General features: G+C 39.1%; 1 protein-coding gene across 3 annotated transcripts in view; it reads left to right on the top strand.

The window, feature by feature from the left end:
- adgrb3 (adhesion G protein-coupled receptor B3) overlaps positions 1 to 14,633 on the top strand; it is a 117,384-nt gene that overhangs the window by 71,628 nt on the left and 31,123 nt on the right. For all 3 annotated transcript variants that reach the window (XM_034101259.1, XM_034101257.1, XM_034101256.2), the window contains exons 12-16: positions 2,302 to 2,410; positions 10,095 to 10,241; positions 11,225 to 11,300; positions 13,735 to 13,837; positions 14,431 to 14,474. In XM_034101259.1, coding sequence (XP_033957150.1) covers positions 2,302 to 2,410; positions 10,095 to 10,241; positions 11,225 to 11,300; positions 13,735 to 13,837; positions 14,431 to 14,474 — 479 coding nt within the window. The remainder of the gene's footprint in view (positions 1 to 2,301; positions 2,411 to 10,094; positions 10,242 to 11,224; positions 11,301 to 13,734; positions 13,838 to 14,430; positions 14,475 to 14,633) is intronic.

Genomic DNA, 14,633 nt, shown 5'->3' with positions numbered 1-14,633 from the left:
AAAGGCTACAAATCAAAATAAAACAGGAACCTATCTAAATACATAACATGAAACCTAAACTAGGGAACAATCTTAGCAGAGCCGTCTACGCACAACAATTATTCAGATCATGGATCAACTGATTATACTAATAATAAAGTCAAAATAATTTTTAGAATATTGAATTATAGTGTATTTTTTCAAAAAAGCAGTTACTGGTATACGATCAAAACTGGTATCTAAAGGGTTACATTTGTATCATAATTAATTAAATCATTATGTAAATTCTTCATGAAAAATGTGAGGAATACAATTTGAAAAATATTGATCCGTCATCATTTTATTGCAGTTCAAATACAAATATTTTATGTTAACATTCCCAATGTTGCTTTCGGATTGTTAGCTAAGCAATGGCTTTGAAGCCAAGTCTTGACAAATACCTCTGGTCTGGACTTGTTCAGTGGAGGGCCAACAGACTTGATGAAAAGCAAGGCTGTCATACTTTTTACCTCTAGGGAGCTTCTAGTTGTGGTTAAAATGTTCATCTGACTAAACCCACGTTCACACTCAGCTGTGGAGATGACCGGAGTGTTCACTGCTTGAAGGAGGGGTTTCAGCTCTTCTGGTGCTGGTGGTATCATTTCATGAACAGTTTTGAGTCTTACCAGCTAGCTAACACGAGAGAAAAACATATAACTCCAAACTAAGTTGTTATTGCTGCTTATGTCCATAGATTCCACCTTTGGTGACTAAAGTAGTGAGTAATGACTAAGATTACTGACTCTTGACTGACCTGAAATGTTATTTTTAGTATTTTTAAATATGAAGTCCCTCAGATCGCGTTGTCCTCCTGGTCGCTTGGCCATTGTGATGACCGTTACCTGCGCTTCTGACATCGATCAAACAGGCGCATCACGGTGCTCTGGCGCCCTCTAGGGCACTCGCATAGTATAGCGTCAGTGACTTGGTAAAAATGTCATTGCGTGTGTCCATGCTCCCATGCATTGCGTACTCAAAATACGCAAAATTAATGTTGAAATAGCAGTAATACCAGTGCCACGTTCATTGATACAATTACATAAGGGATGGAAAGGGGGAATGGCAGTTTTAGAAGGGGGATGATTTTGACCGTTTTTATTTCAGGGGGGATGCCATCCCCCCTCATCCCCCCTCAACTCGAGTACGGGGCGCCAAAGATCGCAGGGGGGGGCGCCAGGCCTCAGATGATTTGAGGCCAAATATCATATTTAGACTTTTTTTTCTTTCTTTTTTTTACATATAATTGTAAAGCAATACATGATTGTTACTAAAACATTACAATAAAATATAAAAAATAATTGATGAATTAATTTGAATAACAATTCAAGTTAGTAGCTATTAAAGGCATAAAAAGACAGAAATGTATAATTCTTTCTTTAATAGAAATGTTTCTTCTGACCGTAAATTGTCCAAACTGGGCTTTTCTGGATAAGCGCATTTTTAAAACATAGTCATTGTCCATGCCGGTTTCAGTTGGATTATTCGTCACAGTTGCTCCGATCAGATTGGTCTCCTCCATTTTGTAGATTATTTACGACTTTTGAATCCACATAAACACATTGGCAAAATCCGGCTTACTTTGAGCATGTGTTTTAAACAGTTTAATCCCTTTGTGAATTGTTTCCACTTCCGCGCCGTCCTTTAATTTCTTCATACAGCGGGAATCCAAATGAATTAATCCTGAGTCCAATAACCATCAAAGTCACTCCAATAGTGCTCCTTAATTACGCTTTCATCCTCCTTTAACAAAATACTTTACATTCATCTAGTTTGTGACAGTAGTTGTAGCATTTTTGAGACTTTTAAACTGTAATTACCCCCCCCCCCCCCCCGGGGGGTAATTACAGGGGGGGGGGGGGCGCAACTTCCAACAGGAGTCATTTGGGGGGGCTCTTGGGAAAAAAGATTGGGAACCACTGTTCTAGATGGTTCAATTTCCATTATATGAAATTTGGATACATTTATGTGAAAATACTGTGAAATCAGTTTCAAACCACAATACATTTTAAGCATAATATAAGTATGTCTAACACTGTGACCCATGTGCTTATTGATCTCCTTTTCTTCTGTTTTGTTGTTTATTCAGCAACATTTCCTTTTTAATGTTTCTTACAACATCTGCGTTTAACTATATTCCTGAAGTTTATTTACAATATGTGTGTGTAACCTGCTTTTTATTTGCAGTCTTTTTTCATTCTTCTGTCGTGCTACACACTCCCATCTTTCCACTGATAACAACCGTTGAAATTGAAAATGTCTCCTTGTCTCTCATATCTTGTCCAGATCTATCCCGGAGCAGTGGAGCTCATGCAGGTCATCGAGGAATTCATCCACATCGTTGGATTGGGCATGAACGATTTCCACAATGCCTATTTGATGACTGGGAACTTGGGTAAGAATTGGCCCTCTTCTCCTCCTGGCCCTCAGGCACAGAGTTTGTTTTCTTATTTATTTCCGCATGATACAGACACAAGATCCCTGCCGACTCCTTGTGTCAATTTCTCCACCATCATTAATTTAGGATAAATGGTGCGTGGTAAGGGTGGGGGAGTACACTTACTGCTAATCAATAATGTTAATTAAAACTGAGCTTGTGGTATTAATATGCTGAATTATTATGAAAACACTTAACATTCAATCCAATATCATGAGAGTGCAGTGAAAGAACCCCCACAAGGCAAACACTCTTCTTTAATAGAGTTATAAAGAAAATAATACACACAGCACTCCTTAAATATACAGTGTGTGTTGATGCTTTACTGTAATTTTAGATGTTGTTATTATATGCTAAAGACAACTGTTTTTGTCTTTATTATTCACTCTATTGTCTTCTAAATCCATTTACTTTTCTTTTATTGTAAATTTTCCATACAGCCATAGTTTGTTCCCCAATAATCAAAGTATGTTAAATTGTGTCATATTTGAATGGTTAGTAAGTATTTGTGGTGTTGTACTGTACTGCAATTATTTGAGGGAGACATCATTAGCAGAGCATAACCTTAAGTATGTTGTTCAGAAGTGCCGTAGCTTGAAAAGAGATTGTTTGTCAGCTCCTTTTAAAGATAAGCAGTCATGCAAAGAAAAATATTGTTGGAGTATCTGATAAAGGGCTATACAAGTGGAAGTCAAATTACAGGTTTTTCTTTGCAGCTGTAATGAGCTTGAGAACATTTTTGCTACGCCACTGATTGTGGACCAGATTATAACTCCCACTCTTTAAGAAAAAAAAAGTATTTTAGCAACATTTCCATTCCCTGATGTTCTGCTGGATTCTTTGTCTTCTGTCGCGCAGCCTTTTGGATGATCTGAAGTCTCCATGGCATTTCATTTCTTACTGGTGTCTTACTGAAATGGAAGAGCTGCAGTCTTGTTTTATTCATGCAAGTGAATGTGAGCATGTAAAACCTTGTGATTGCTCTGAAGGAGCAAGGTTTCTTCTTCATATTCTTTACAATAGCTAACATTTGACCCACTTCTAGCAAACACTTGCACTTGGTGGCTCTTTATGGTATATAATCTCTACGGATGAATAGGTCGCCCAGCCAGAAAAGCATTTTAAACATGGCACAATGAATTCACTCATCAAAATGCCATTACGAAGCATCATGAGAAGCACATTAAGTAATCGGCACTTGGAAGTAAGGCTTGAATGCATACCGTAAAGCCTTAATGACTTCTTTCACAGAGGTGAGAATATTTCTGTTTCCTTCTCCTGTATTAGTATACTTCCTTCAATTTGGCTTAATGATAGTCGTCCCACTTCAATGGCAATGCCCACTCTTTCTGCCTGAGAAAGCATTAACACATGACCCCTGATGTATGCTAAATAGCAGCCCATTCTGTGAAACTGACTCTAAGGCCCCGGCCACACGCATAGCAGTACCCCAGCGGAGTGAAGAAAATAAATTAAACTCATGAGAGTCACTCCTCAGTTTATACTGTGTTTTGTTTCAATTCATGTATCATTTAGTTACAAATATGTGATATATCTGAACAACAAAGTGGTCAAAAATCATTTTATTCATTTGTTGGAAACATTTTCATGATCGCTTTTTTCGTTTTACATTTTCATTTATTGTCATTTCCATTCAGTCAGTCATTAAGTGCTATTAAAATGTTAATGTGCTACATATCCACACAAACAAACAAAGTGTGCAATCCAATGAATGTTAATCTAACTGGGTTTTGATAGATAATATATCTCTTTTTCTTCTCTCAATTATTTTATTTATTTTGTGCAATCTAATCAATATTAATCAAACTATTGTTCGTGTATACATTTGAAGAATGGTGTTTATCTTTTTTGAGAATGAGTTCTTATTTTATTTTATTTATTGGGGTCTGCAACAGATGATACAAATGTTTGTGTCAGTAAATGTGTACTAACAGAGGCGGTGGTGTGTGTGGAAATAACGGGGACAGAGCTGGCTGCGGGATAAAATACTATATGACAGTAACAAAAAAGTTGTTAAAAACAACAAGAATAGAGTTTAAAAGGAGAGTGATTTGTAAAATATCCAAAAAGAAAAATCTGCTTACAGTTCTGTTTCATATGGGTGTTGAAAGATGTATCCATAGATCTCTTCATGTTGCTCTCAAAGAGCACCAGATTGATGCTTTTAACTTCAATATTGAAAAAAAAATCTTCCCGGGGGAACATGCCCCCGGACCCCCCTAGAGGAGGTTAGGTTCCCCCCCCCCCCCCACTTAAATCATGTTCACATGGATAGGATACTAAATACATTTGCACACATCTTGTGTCCATATCTTTCTGTTTTGGTGGTCACGCCACACCGTGCACATGCATGCATACGTGAGTCATGGTGAGATATTTTTCTTTGCACAGCATGAAAGAAAGGCCAAATGAATGGGCTGTGATTTTAGTTTTTTTAAGCAGAGGTTGAGTTCAATAATTTGTACGACCCTCGGAGGATTTTGTAAAAATTGAAAGGAAAAAGGTTCCCCACCCCTGCTGTAAATAATATTAAAAACCCTTGATTTATAACTTAACATCTCTGTCTCCTATTGATCTGAGTATATTATAAAGAATAGCCAGTTAATTGAAGCATTATAGCACAGGCCTTTGTCAGACGGTATATTACGCTGTTTTTTTTCTGCTTCGAATAGTTCTCTCTTTTTTCACCATGCCTGTGTTTGCATCACTGTAACCAATGAGCACCTGCATGTGTATGAGAATGGCCCTGACACCATTTCAGCCCAGATTTACAAACTCCTGGCAGGAAAAGCTCAATTCTCGCACTGAATTTAAATAAAGTGAGTGAGGGACTGCAATATAAGAGGGAAAGAAAGAGAAACTTTAAAACTGTTCAATTGTTATGATGTGTAAAGACTGATATTGTTCTATAATCGTCTGAAACTGTTAAGTCATGATGTGAAACGGTTAACAAAGAAAAAGGGAATCTCAAGCTGCTGCTACGCTTTATTTTATTTATCTAAAATTAAGCACTTTTAAGATGCACACATTTTCAAAAGCTATTTTATTTATTTTCTCTATTTTTTTTTTAATGCAGCCCGAGAGGAACATTACACATATCCACAGTATTTACTGTATATCTGTATAGTTCAATGTTAATTGACAATAAATATTGTTGTTTATGAATTGTACTTTCTTTATTTGATTGGCAGTCAGTTGTTGATTACATGCAGACGTTGATAAAACTACAGGCTACTTCAATATATCACACTAATTCATAAAGCAACTTAGACATTTTGATGTTCCGGACCTTTGCATGGGGAGATTTTCTCTAACTGGACCTCGTTGAATTTTAGTTGAATACCCCTGGTATAGGGCGTACACATGGAGCCGTTGGACCCCCCAGAGCGTTGCGTATGCCGTTCTATCCACCTTGGGACCCGTTATCGTTTCCGCAGTCGTTTAGTGCCATATTTGGTCGTCCTCGTGTGGCCGAACGGTCTATATTACATTACATTACATTGCATTTAGCTGACGCTTTTATCCAAAGCGACTTACAATAAGTACATTCGACCAGGAAGACACAACCTTGAGGAAAACAGAATCATATAAGAACATCAGGTTTCAAAGAGCCAATCGTTTCAAGTGCTGCTCAACTGGCTAAGCCAGTCCTTTATTAGTATATAAGTGCTCTGTTAGCAGTTCTTTGTTAGTCATTCTATCGCTCGAAGTGGAGTCGAAAGAAATGAGTTTTCAGTCTGCGCCGGAATATGACACTAAACAGTAACGCAAACGACCGTTTTCGTCCTCGTGTGGCCAGGGCCTAAATAGACAGTTAAGTGTTTTTATCCAGATTTATGGAAATTCCTTGAACAGCCGTGTGAATCGCATGGCTCAACTTGGAAATAAAATACTTGATCCTAACAATATTAGTCAGCCATATGACAGTTGAGCCCCCGCTCAAATCTGTGGCACTGCAGATTAAACCCGTGTCAGACACAATACCACAGAAAATCTTTGGGTAAACATGAAGTGGTGATGCATCTCAGCATTGGTTTTCAGTCCTAAAGAAAGCTCTGACTAATATCAGGGCTATTGTTCTTATAGTACTGTACAGGGTTTATCGCAATTTCTGTAAACATATTTTACAAGAGACTATTTTCTAATAATTTCACATTTAAGAAGGTTTTTAGTTTGATTTTAAGTCAGATTTCTTTGTTTATAAATAACTTTTCAAGTGATGTTACTCTGTATATCACAGCATTTAAAGGGGCATTGATAGAAACATTTGATTGATGTCATTTTTAAAACAACTGACATAATGTTTTATGATAGATAACCTACAATAAATTAGGAAATTTCTCTACAATCGATGGACATTTAAAAAAAAAAAAAGACAAATGTGCTTTTATGTTGGCATAACCTGCAGCCACAGGAATATATTACAATTATATATTTAATTTTAATAGGATAAATAAGGTTTTAATGTTGAAACCTTCTGACTCAGGCAACATTTTCACTAACATTACCTAAGACCTACTCCATGGCATTTATGCATCAAAGATAAATAATAACTTTCTGAAAGAAAGCAGATTGTAGTTTGATATTTTGCCTCTTCTAGTTCTCCTGGTGTGACTGAACTATTCCTGATTACTTCATGCACCTTTTAATAATTTGCAGCTGTGTTGCTTCGTCAGTTTTACTAATAAAACAGACAGTCCGTCTTTCCTTCAAATGTATTTAGTTGAAATACACAAAAACGGATAATTATAACAGTTGTAATATCTGAGTAATGCGATGTGTGTACAATTGGACAAGGTTGTACATTATTGGTTTGGACAAGAGCGATAGGTGGGAAGTTAGAGATAACAATTTAAAAAACACATCATTTTTAAATAAAAAGCCTTGAAAAATATGTTTGAAAATGGCTAGGGGGCAGTTAGTGATGGCTTGTTAAAAAACACATTATGTCCCAATGAACTCTTGGAGAACAAGAGCAAAGAAATGGTGAAGTGCAATATGATTATTATTTCTGAGATGCAGGATTGAGGCAGAAAGATTTCTGAAGCAGCTTTTTGAGAAATGATTGGTAGGATAAAGCAGAACCTTAGCTTCCTGCTGCTGGGAAAATATGAAAGTGCTCTAGCCCAAGAGCTCAGAATAATGTTTTACCTGTTAGTTGAAAATGTCAGGACAAAATAATTATATCTCTAATGCTTTGAATCCTGCCATGTGTGAGAAAAAAGAAATCTGACTTAAGTCAGAAGTGCATTTATATAAAGGTGCATTCAAAGTCACCTATTATGCAAAATCCACTTGTTCATGTCTTTTATACAACAACACGTGTCCCCTCTGTGTCAAGAGATTCTGAAAGTTTCAGGAAAAAAGATTCACTCTCTTTTTGTCCTGATCCATTTATATAAAAACCTGTCTGAAAATGAGCTGATCAGATTTTGGCCACTTTATGATGTCATAACGATTTTTTGGCTTGTGTCACCATTAGGCAATCACCAGCCAAGGTAACAGGTATATTTTTACACCGTATTTGGAAAACAAGTCAATAGACCAAATTCTATTTCAATTATACATAAATAAGAGATGGAACATAGAGGATTCAGGATAATAGATTGATCCCTGGACACACAGAGGCTTTGATAGTCAGACACACTGCTTTCACTAGTGCTTCGTTGTCCACGTGGCTCTTTTGATTAAAGGAATGGAACGTTTTGTGGACCCATCGGTGGAGAGCATCTGGCAGAGTAAGATATTGCGGCATCATTTCGTCAGTAATTTATAGCAGCCTCTTGACACCTAGATAAATACTGGCTGTCACCGCTGCATCGTCCTCTGTCCTCCTACTTTTAGTGAAATAACCTTGATTGCGGAAAGCTCTTCAATCCGGCAACTTGTGCTCTCTCCTCACAAGCAAACACTCGGAGGACAAAGAGAGGCCTGGTGAAAATGAAACCCCACGTTGGCGCTGAAACACATCATGCCCTTTTGACATTTGTGTTCTGGCTGTCTATTTTGAGGCTGTACTTCATGGAAGTGATTATTATGACACTAATAATGATTAATTGCAATTACACACAGACAAGTGACAGCTGCTAACGTTTATTAATTTATTTTCCATGAACGCAAGAGACGTAATGAGCGGTGCAATAATTCCCTCTTATGATAACGCGCCATACAGAATACTCTTGGTGTTCAGGAGCCTCACAATTCTGCATTATCACTTTATTTGTGCTGCCTATACCCATCAGGCACGTGCAAAGCCCCATTTACCAGCAGGATTACCCTGAAAGACAGCCGCCATAGCCCCCTGTTGTGTTTCACAGTGTGCCCCGTGACTAAAACCACCAACACACACTCACACACACACACACACCCACGCTTCCCACTGCTGCCTCTAACATCTGGTGCTGTGAACAGGAGCCGTTGCAAATGGCAGGTCTTGCGGTGCTCTGTGATTGTGTGCCCGCTGCTGGATCATCCCAAACACACAGACACACCTTCTGTCACAGATCTCACTCAACACGGAGTCTTGCCGGGAATTGTATTATTGGCACAGCACAAACAACAATAGAGGTTTTGCATCAATGAGGATTAGCCTCAGATTCCCCAGCTGACTGGGACTGGATGTGATATCAGGGAGAGAGAACAGTACAGCTTCATCCTCCTCTTGTAATGCTGAGGCCCTTGCCGTTGATCCTGGGTATTTTCCTTGTCGCTGCCTCAGTGCACGGACTGGCACCTCAGCAGGGAGCGAGAAAAGGAAAGAGTGATTAAGGAGATTCAGTTGTGGCTTTGATTTTGCTCTTAGTGGTAAATGTGTACAGTAACTGAACGCATTAAAAGCCCAGCTGGAGATTATCTGACGTTTAATTGACCTGCACATTCACAATTCAGGTTGACAAATGAAAATAGGTTTTTCTGTGTTGTGTCACTCTGTAAACATATACTGTAGGCCTGGGCCAAAAGAATATGCCATATATGCATTTCTCCATTGTTCAGTGGTGTTAGACAGAGCATTAGGGATCTGACTTAACTTGGGAGTGATAGCCGACTCTAATCCTGTTTTGAATATGGGTCGCAAAAGTGTTGCACAACCTCTGCAGGATGAAAGGACTACATACAGTATAATAGGTTTGATTCATGTTATTAAAGAAAGAAAACTCATTCAAATGGCAGCATTTCAAAACAATGAGCTGCAGCCACTTAGCTTAAAGACTTTAAAAGGGAGACATAAAGCTAGCCCGGCTCTGTTAGAAGTCACTGGTGCCAGTAAAGAAAGATAAAAAAGAAAAGATAAGTACTAATAAATAGTAAGACAATATGATTGTACACAAAGTATATGCAGGAAACATAAATACTCTTCACTTAATAATACAAAACACATATTGCAGACATGCATTTTTGTGTTTATGTGTGTTCTATCCTTTAATTCTTAGTTCATAGTGACCTGCTGTGTGTACGAGACAGCAAAAACATCTGCCATGTGAAAACATTTTTATTACAGGGCGACGTTTTATTAACTGGAACCAGCATGATTCTCCATGACTCAATCTATAAACTCATAAATACTCTAAAGTATATCGATCATCAGTATTTCTTCTTTGGTGTGTTTGTTTGGATTCTGCAGTGGCCAGCATCCAGAGGCTCCCCGCAGTGTCTGTGATGACTGACATCAACTTCCCCATGAAGGGTCGTAAAGGCATGGTCGACTGGGCCAGGAACTCGGAAGATAAAGTGGTCATCCCCAAGGGCCTCTTTGTTTCCCAGTCAGCAGGTATGTAAGCGTTTATATATCAGAGCCAATCTACTTCTGGTCCAACATGTCTTCATCTAGCAGCTGTAATGTGTACACATGCTTCTTGTACTCTACAACATTTATATGACATAATGTTTAAAGTTTAATTCCAACTTCCAGTAACATTTCCAGAATCTGCCGAGGGCACTGTGGTAGATTTGTGTGATTAATGCATCGTGAATAGACAGTGATAGATTCTCTAGCCACAGCTGAGCAATGAGAAATAAATATACGGACATCTCAGCAAAAGCTGAATGATTTTAGTGAAATTGCGCTGTCTGACTTACAACATGACTTGCATACAGACACATCAGTCCTGTGGGGAAGGTATTTTATAATGTTTAATGCTACACCCCTTGTTTTGGGTGAAATAATGCTACAAGCCTTTAAACACAGCCTGCTTGCCTGTGCTTGTTCAGTCAGCTTGTTTCCCATCGACTCAGCATTTTCAGCATCCTTTCAAACTCTGCCAGTCGCAACTGTATATCGTAATCCAGAGCCAGATAATTTGGTTAATTGGTTTAATCAGTTTTATCCGGAATATATCAAAGATAACAAAACAAAGGATTGATTAGGAATCTGTGCCATGTGCCTAACCCCAGCCACTCTAATTTGGACCGTGTAAAAAGCTGATTCTATAACAAGTATTTTAACAAAGGCTGCTGGAAAAAAGTTACACTTTACAGTAAGTATAATTGGCAAAAACTACACTGGCATTAAGAACTTGCATGCTTACTTTCTGTAAGCCAATAATTGTTACTCCCAATTAAAACTGTTCTCTAAATCATGAAAATGCAGCATGTTATTGGAAGGAAAACCCTACAGTATGTGCATTTTCAATATACACTTTTATTCTATTACAGCAACAGTGTCAACATGAGGTTGGATGACATTAAAAAGAAGGGCTATCGGTATAAAACCTGAAAATAATGTTTATTAATTGTCCCTCTTTTCATTTACAGATATGGAGGGATCGCCCGTCTTCATTTTGGGAACAGTTCTCTACAAGACTCTCGGACTCATGCTACCTTCACCAAAGTAAGGGCTGCATATCTCCCTCTCTGCATTTTCTGGTCTGGTGGCTAGAGGAGATTTGAGGCAGATGTAGCCCCTCCAGAGGCTGCAGGGGTGTCCATTTTTATTCAGTAGTAGATCAAAGCTTAATAACAGGCTGCACCTGTCTCCATTGTCCCTGATATGTTCCATTTGAAAGACTTGAAATTCAGATGAACTGCGGATAGAGAAAATGTAAAACATTCCTTTACTGCGTTTGGTTGTATGGTCCTTTAAGAATATATTTCCTTCTAAATTGAGTCCTTAGGGAATAAGCTCGGGATATGGCATACAACTTTTTCAAATGAAAGATTAGTGTGCTTTTAATGAAACATAGTCACTGTAGCATGGACAATGTAGTTAATTAAGGAGGACATTAGTGCCTGGAAAAGCAGCGGGACGTTGCAAACAAACACCTGGTGTCACACCCCGATCAACAAGTCCCAAGGACAGAAGGGTCATTCCAGGCCAGGCCAGCTGTCACAGGTGGAGCCCCCCCCCCCCCCGCGGGCACATGTGGGGACAAGCCCATAATGGGACCCTGAAGCCCGGGAGGATAAGCAGATCAAGTGGCAACTGATTTTGTTCCTTTGCCAAATGTCAAGCTTGTGAAATTTCAAAGAAGAAAATAACTTTTCCGCTGCCAAATGTCAGAGGTATTTTTAGTGCATTAAAAGCAGAGAGCTAAAGAACTTCTTGTGTGAACAGTCAGATAACGATGTTCTCAGCTCGGGCAGCGGGCTGCTCGGACTTAACTCTACTTTCCTTTAGATGAGTTGACATTGCTCATACTAGTGAGATGCTCTCATGGATATCGGATTCTAATATTAAGAATACTGTACAGCTAGTGATGTGTTTTTTTATAAAAGCATAGATACGAAGAGAAACATGTTCAGTTCAGACGGGCCTTTGATTTCTACTCTCTGTTTCCTGCTTGGATGTTTTCAAAAAGCATTACTGGCAAACATCCTGAACAGCTGCTTGAAGTTTAATGGGCAGCTTTTTAAAATCCTGCCTTCCCTGATATTTGAGTTCAAATTCAATACAAACTGCCCTAGAGAAAATACCTTCGACTGATATGCAATTCGTTTAAAAATGTATTCGAACTACTGCCACTCTACTTTTGATTCGAGGGCCATTTTAGATTCTTCTTGCATGAAACCTTTTGAGAGACCTTAATTCCGGTTTGATACTAGTGTTCCTTATAGATCCCACATAAGTCTCACTGACTCTACACTTAAACCTTACCTGATAATGCTTCTGCACAGAGCACGGAAACAGGTGTTAGAGGTCAAATCAAGGGTTTGAGTCTTTGAACACTGGGAATGTTACTCATATTGCATACCAATAAGCTCTGTGTACCATTTGGAAATCAAGAGGATGGCCTATGCTTTTCTGCGTTTGCATTTGACCCTAAAGCCCCTGTCACACTGTCCCGAAATTGACACCCGATGGACACACGATAAAGGAAATGTTCAAATTCGGCTGTGATCGTAGCAACATCGGGCCATTCGTGAGGGCATCTAAGCCATCGTATGACCGCCGGTGGAGTTTCTCAGGCTCCGGCAGCAACTTCGTGAGCGGCAACTTCGTAAGGCACTCGTGAGGGCATCTTGTCAAATCGTGTCATCTCCGTGTTATCATCGGTGCATTCGCCCTCACTCTGATCGGGGCGAATGCCCGATGGCACCGATGATAACAAGATGCCCTCACGACGGCCTTACGAAGGGCAAAATTGACACACGAATTCAACACGAAAATGAACCTTCGCAAGGTCCTTCGGCTATTTTTTGGCATGCCAAAGATTTTGCCACCGCTCACGAAGTTGCTGCCGGAGCCTGAGAAACTCCACCGGTGGTCATACGATGGCTTAAGATGCCCTCACGAATGGCTCGATGTTGCTACGATCAGAGCCGAATTTGAACATTTCCTTTATCGTGTGTCCATCGGGTTGTTTTATTGCACAACAAAATCATGTAAACATATTATGTAAATAACCCAATTTGTGTTCTGTGAAACTGAAAAGGATATAATATATTATTTTGAAGGCGAGTTGACAGGAAGTTGTTGTTGCTATGGAAACAACAATATGACGGAGAAAACGTAATATTTTCTACATATAAAGACGAAAGTAAAGTACAAAGTCTGAAGATATCAGTACAGTATCATAGTACTGTAACATAATTGTTTTTGGTACTTTCATTGCAGTTGTATGTCTTAAATGTAATGTAAATATTGCCTTCGTGTGTGGTTCGGGGCCATCTTCGTGCGAAATTCACAATTCCATATTCGTGTGTCCATCGGGTGTCAACTTCGGGACAGTGTGACAGGGGCTTTAATGACATGCAAACATTCTGTGTGTTCGGAACTTCAAAGATGTGTCTTTTTTCTTATTTTCTGTGATTTTTGTTTGACTCAGGAACCACACTGTTGTGAACTCCAAGGTCATCGCTGTGACTGTGAGGCCTGAGCCAAAAACGACTGAATCCCAACTGGAGATCGAACTGGCTCACCTGGCAAATGTGAGCACCGCCGTTTTTGTTCACATTAAACACATATTGTATGAACCCATGAGTGTTACTCTCCGTGTTAGTTTTGGTATAAAAGAAAGTCTTTGTGTCTGTTGACTGAATATTGTAGAGCACACATAACTCCCATCATCCGACACAATGGTGGTTAATTGACTCGATAATTAATTTGCAAGCAGCCGGTGTCAGGAGAGCGTACCGCAGTCAGATAATTACATGGACAATCCCTTTTATGATTCAAGCCTCTTTATTCATCTTGGAGATAAAGTGCCAGGAAGTCTGAACGTGTCAGCAAGTGTGTGTGTGTGTGTGTGTGTGTGTGTGTGTGTGTGTGTGTGTGTGTGTGTGTGTGTGTGTGTGTGTGTGTGTGTGTGTGTGTGTGTGTGTGTGTGTGTGTGTGTGTGTGTGTGTGTGTGTGTGTGTGTGTGTGTGTGTGTGTCCGGAATATGTGCTGTATGAAACACAAAGATCTACAATGAAGGACAAATATGCCGTAGATATATGATTATTATGATGGTGATGATAATGATGATCAACTATCATCATAATTTACCTGATAAATATTTTGTCCTTTTCTTGCCTCCCAGGGAACAATGAACCCTTACTGTGCGCTGTGGGACAGCAACATCATGTAAGTGGGCATTCGCTCTCACTTTTCAAACTCTTTCCATGTATCACTGTTGTTGTTGTTGTTGTTGTTGCTCTTCTATTACGCTCCTGAGATTGAGGCTGTGTGGATTCTTTCTTCATCTTCAAAAGTCTGGAACAAATATCTCTAGTGCACTTCTTG

This window comes from Pseudochaenichthys georgianus, chromosome 15 (genome assembly GCF_902827115.2).
Source record: "Pseudochaenichthys georgianus chromosome 15, fPseGeo1.2, whole genome shotgun sequence".
Lineage (NCBI taxonomy): Eukaryota > Metazoa > Chordata > Actinopteri > Perciformes > Channichthyidae > Pseudochaenichthys > Pseudochaenichthys georgianus.
This window is presented reverse-complemented; position numbering and strand designations above follow the sequence as displayed.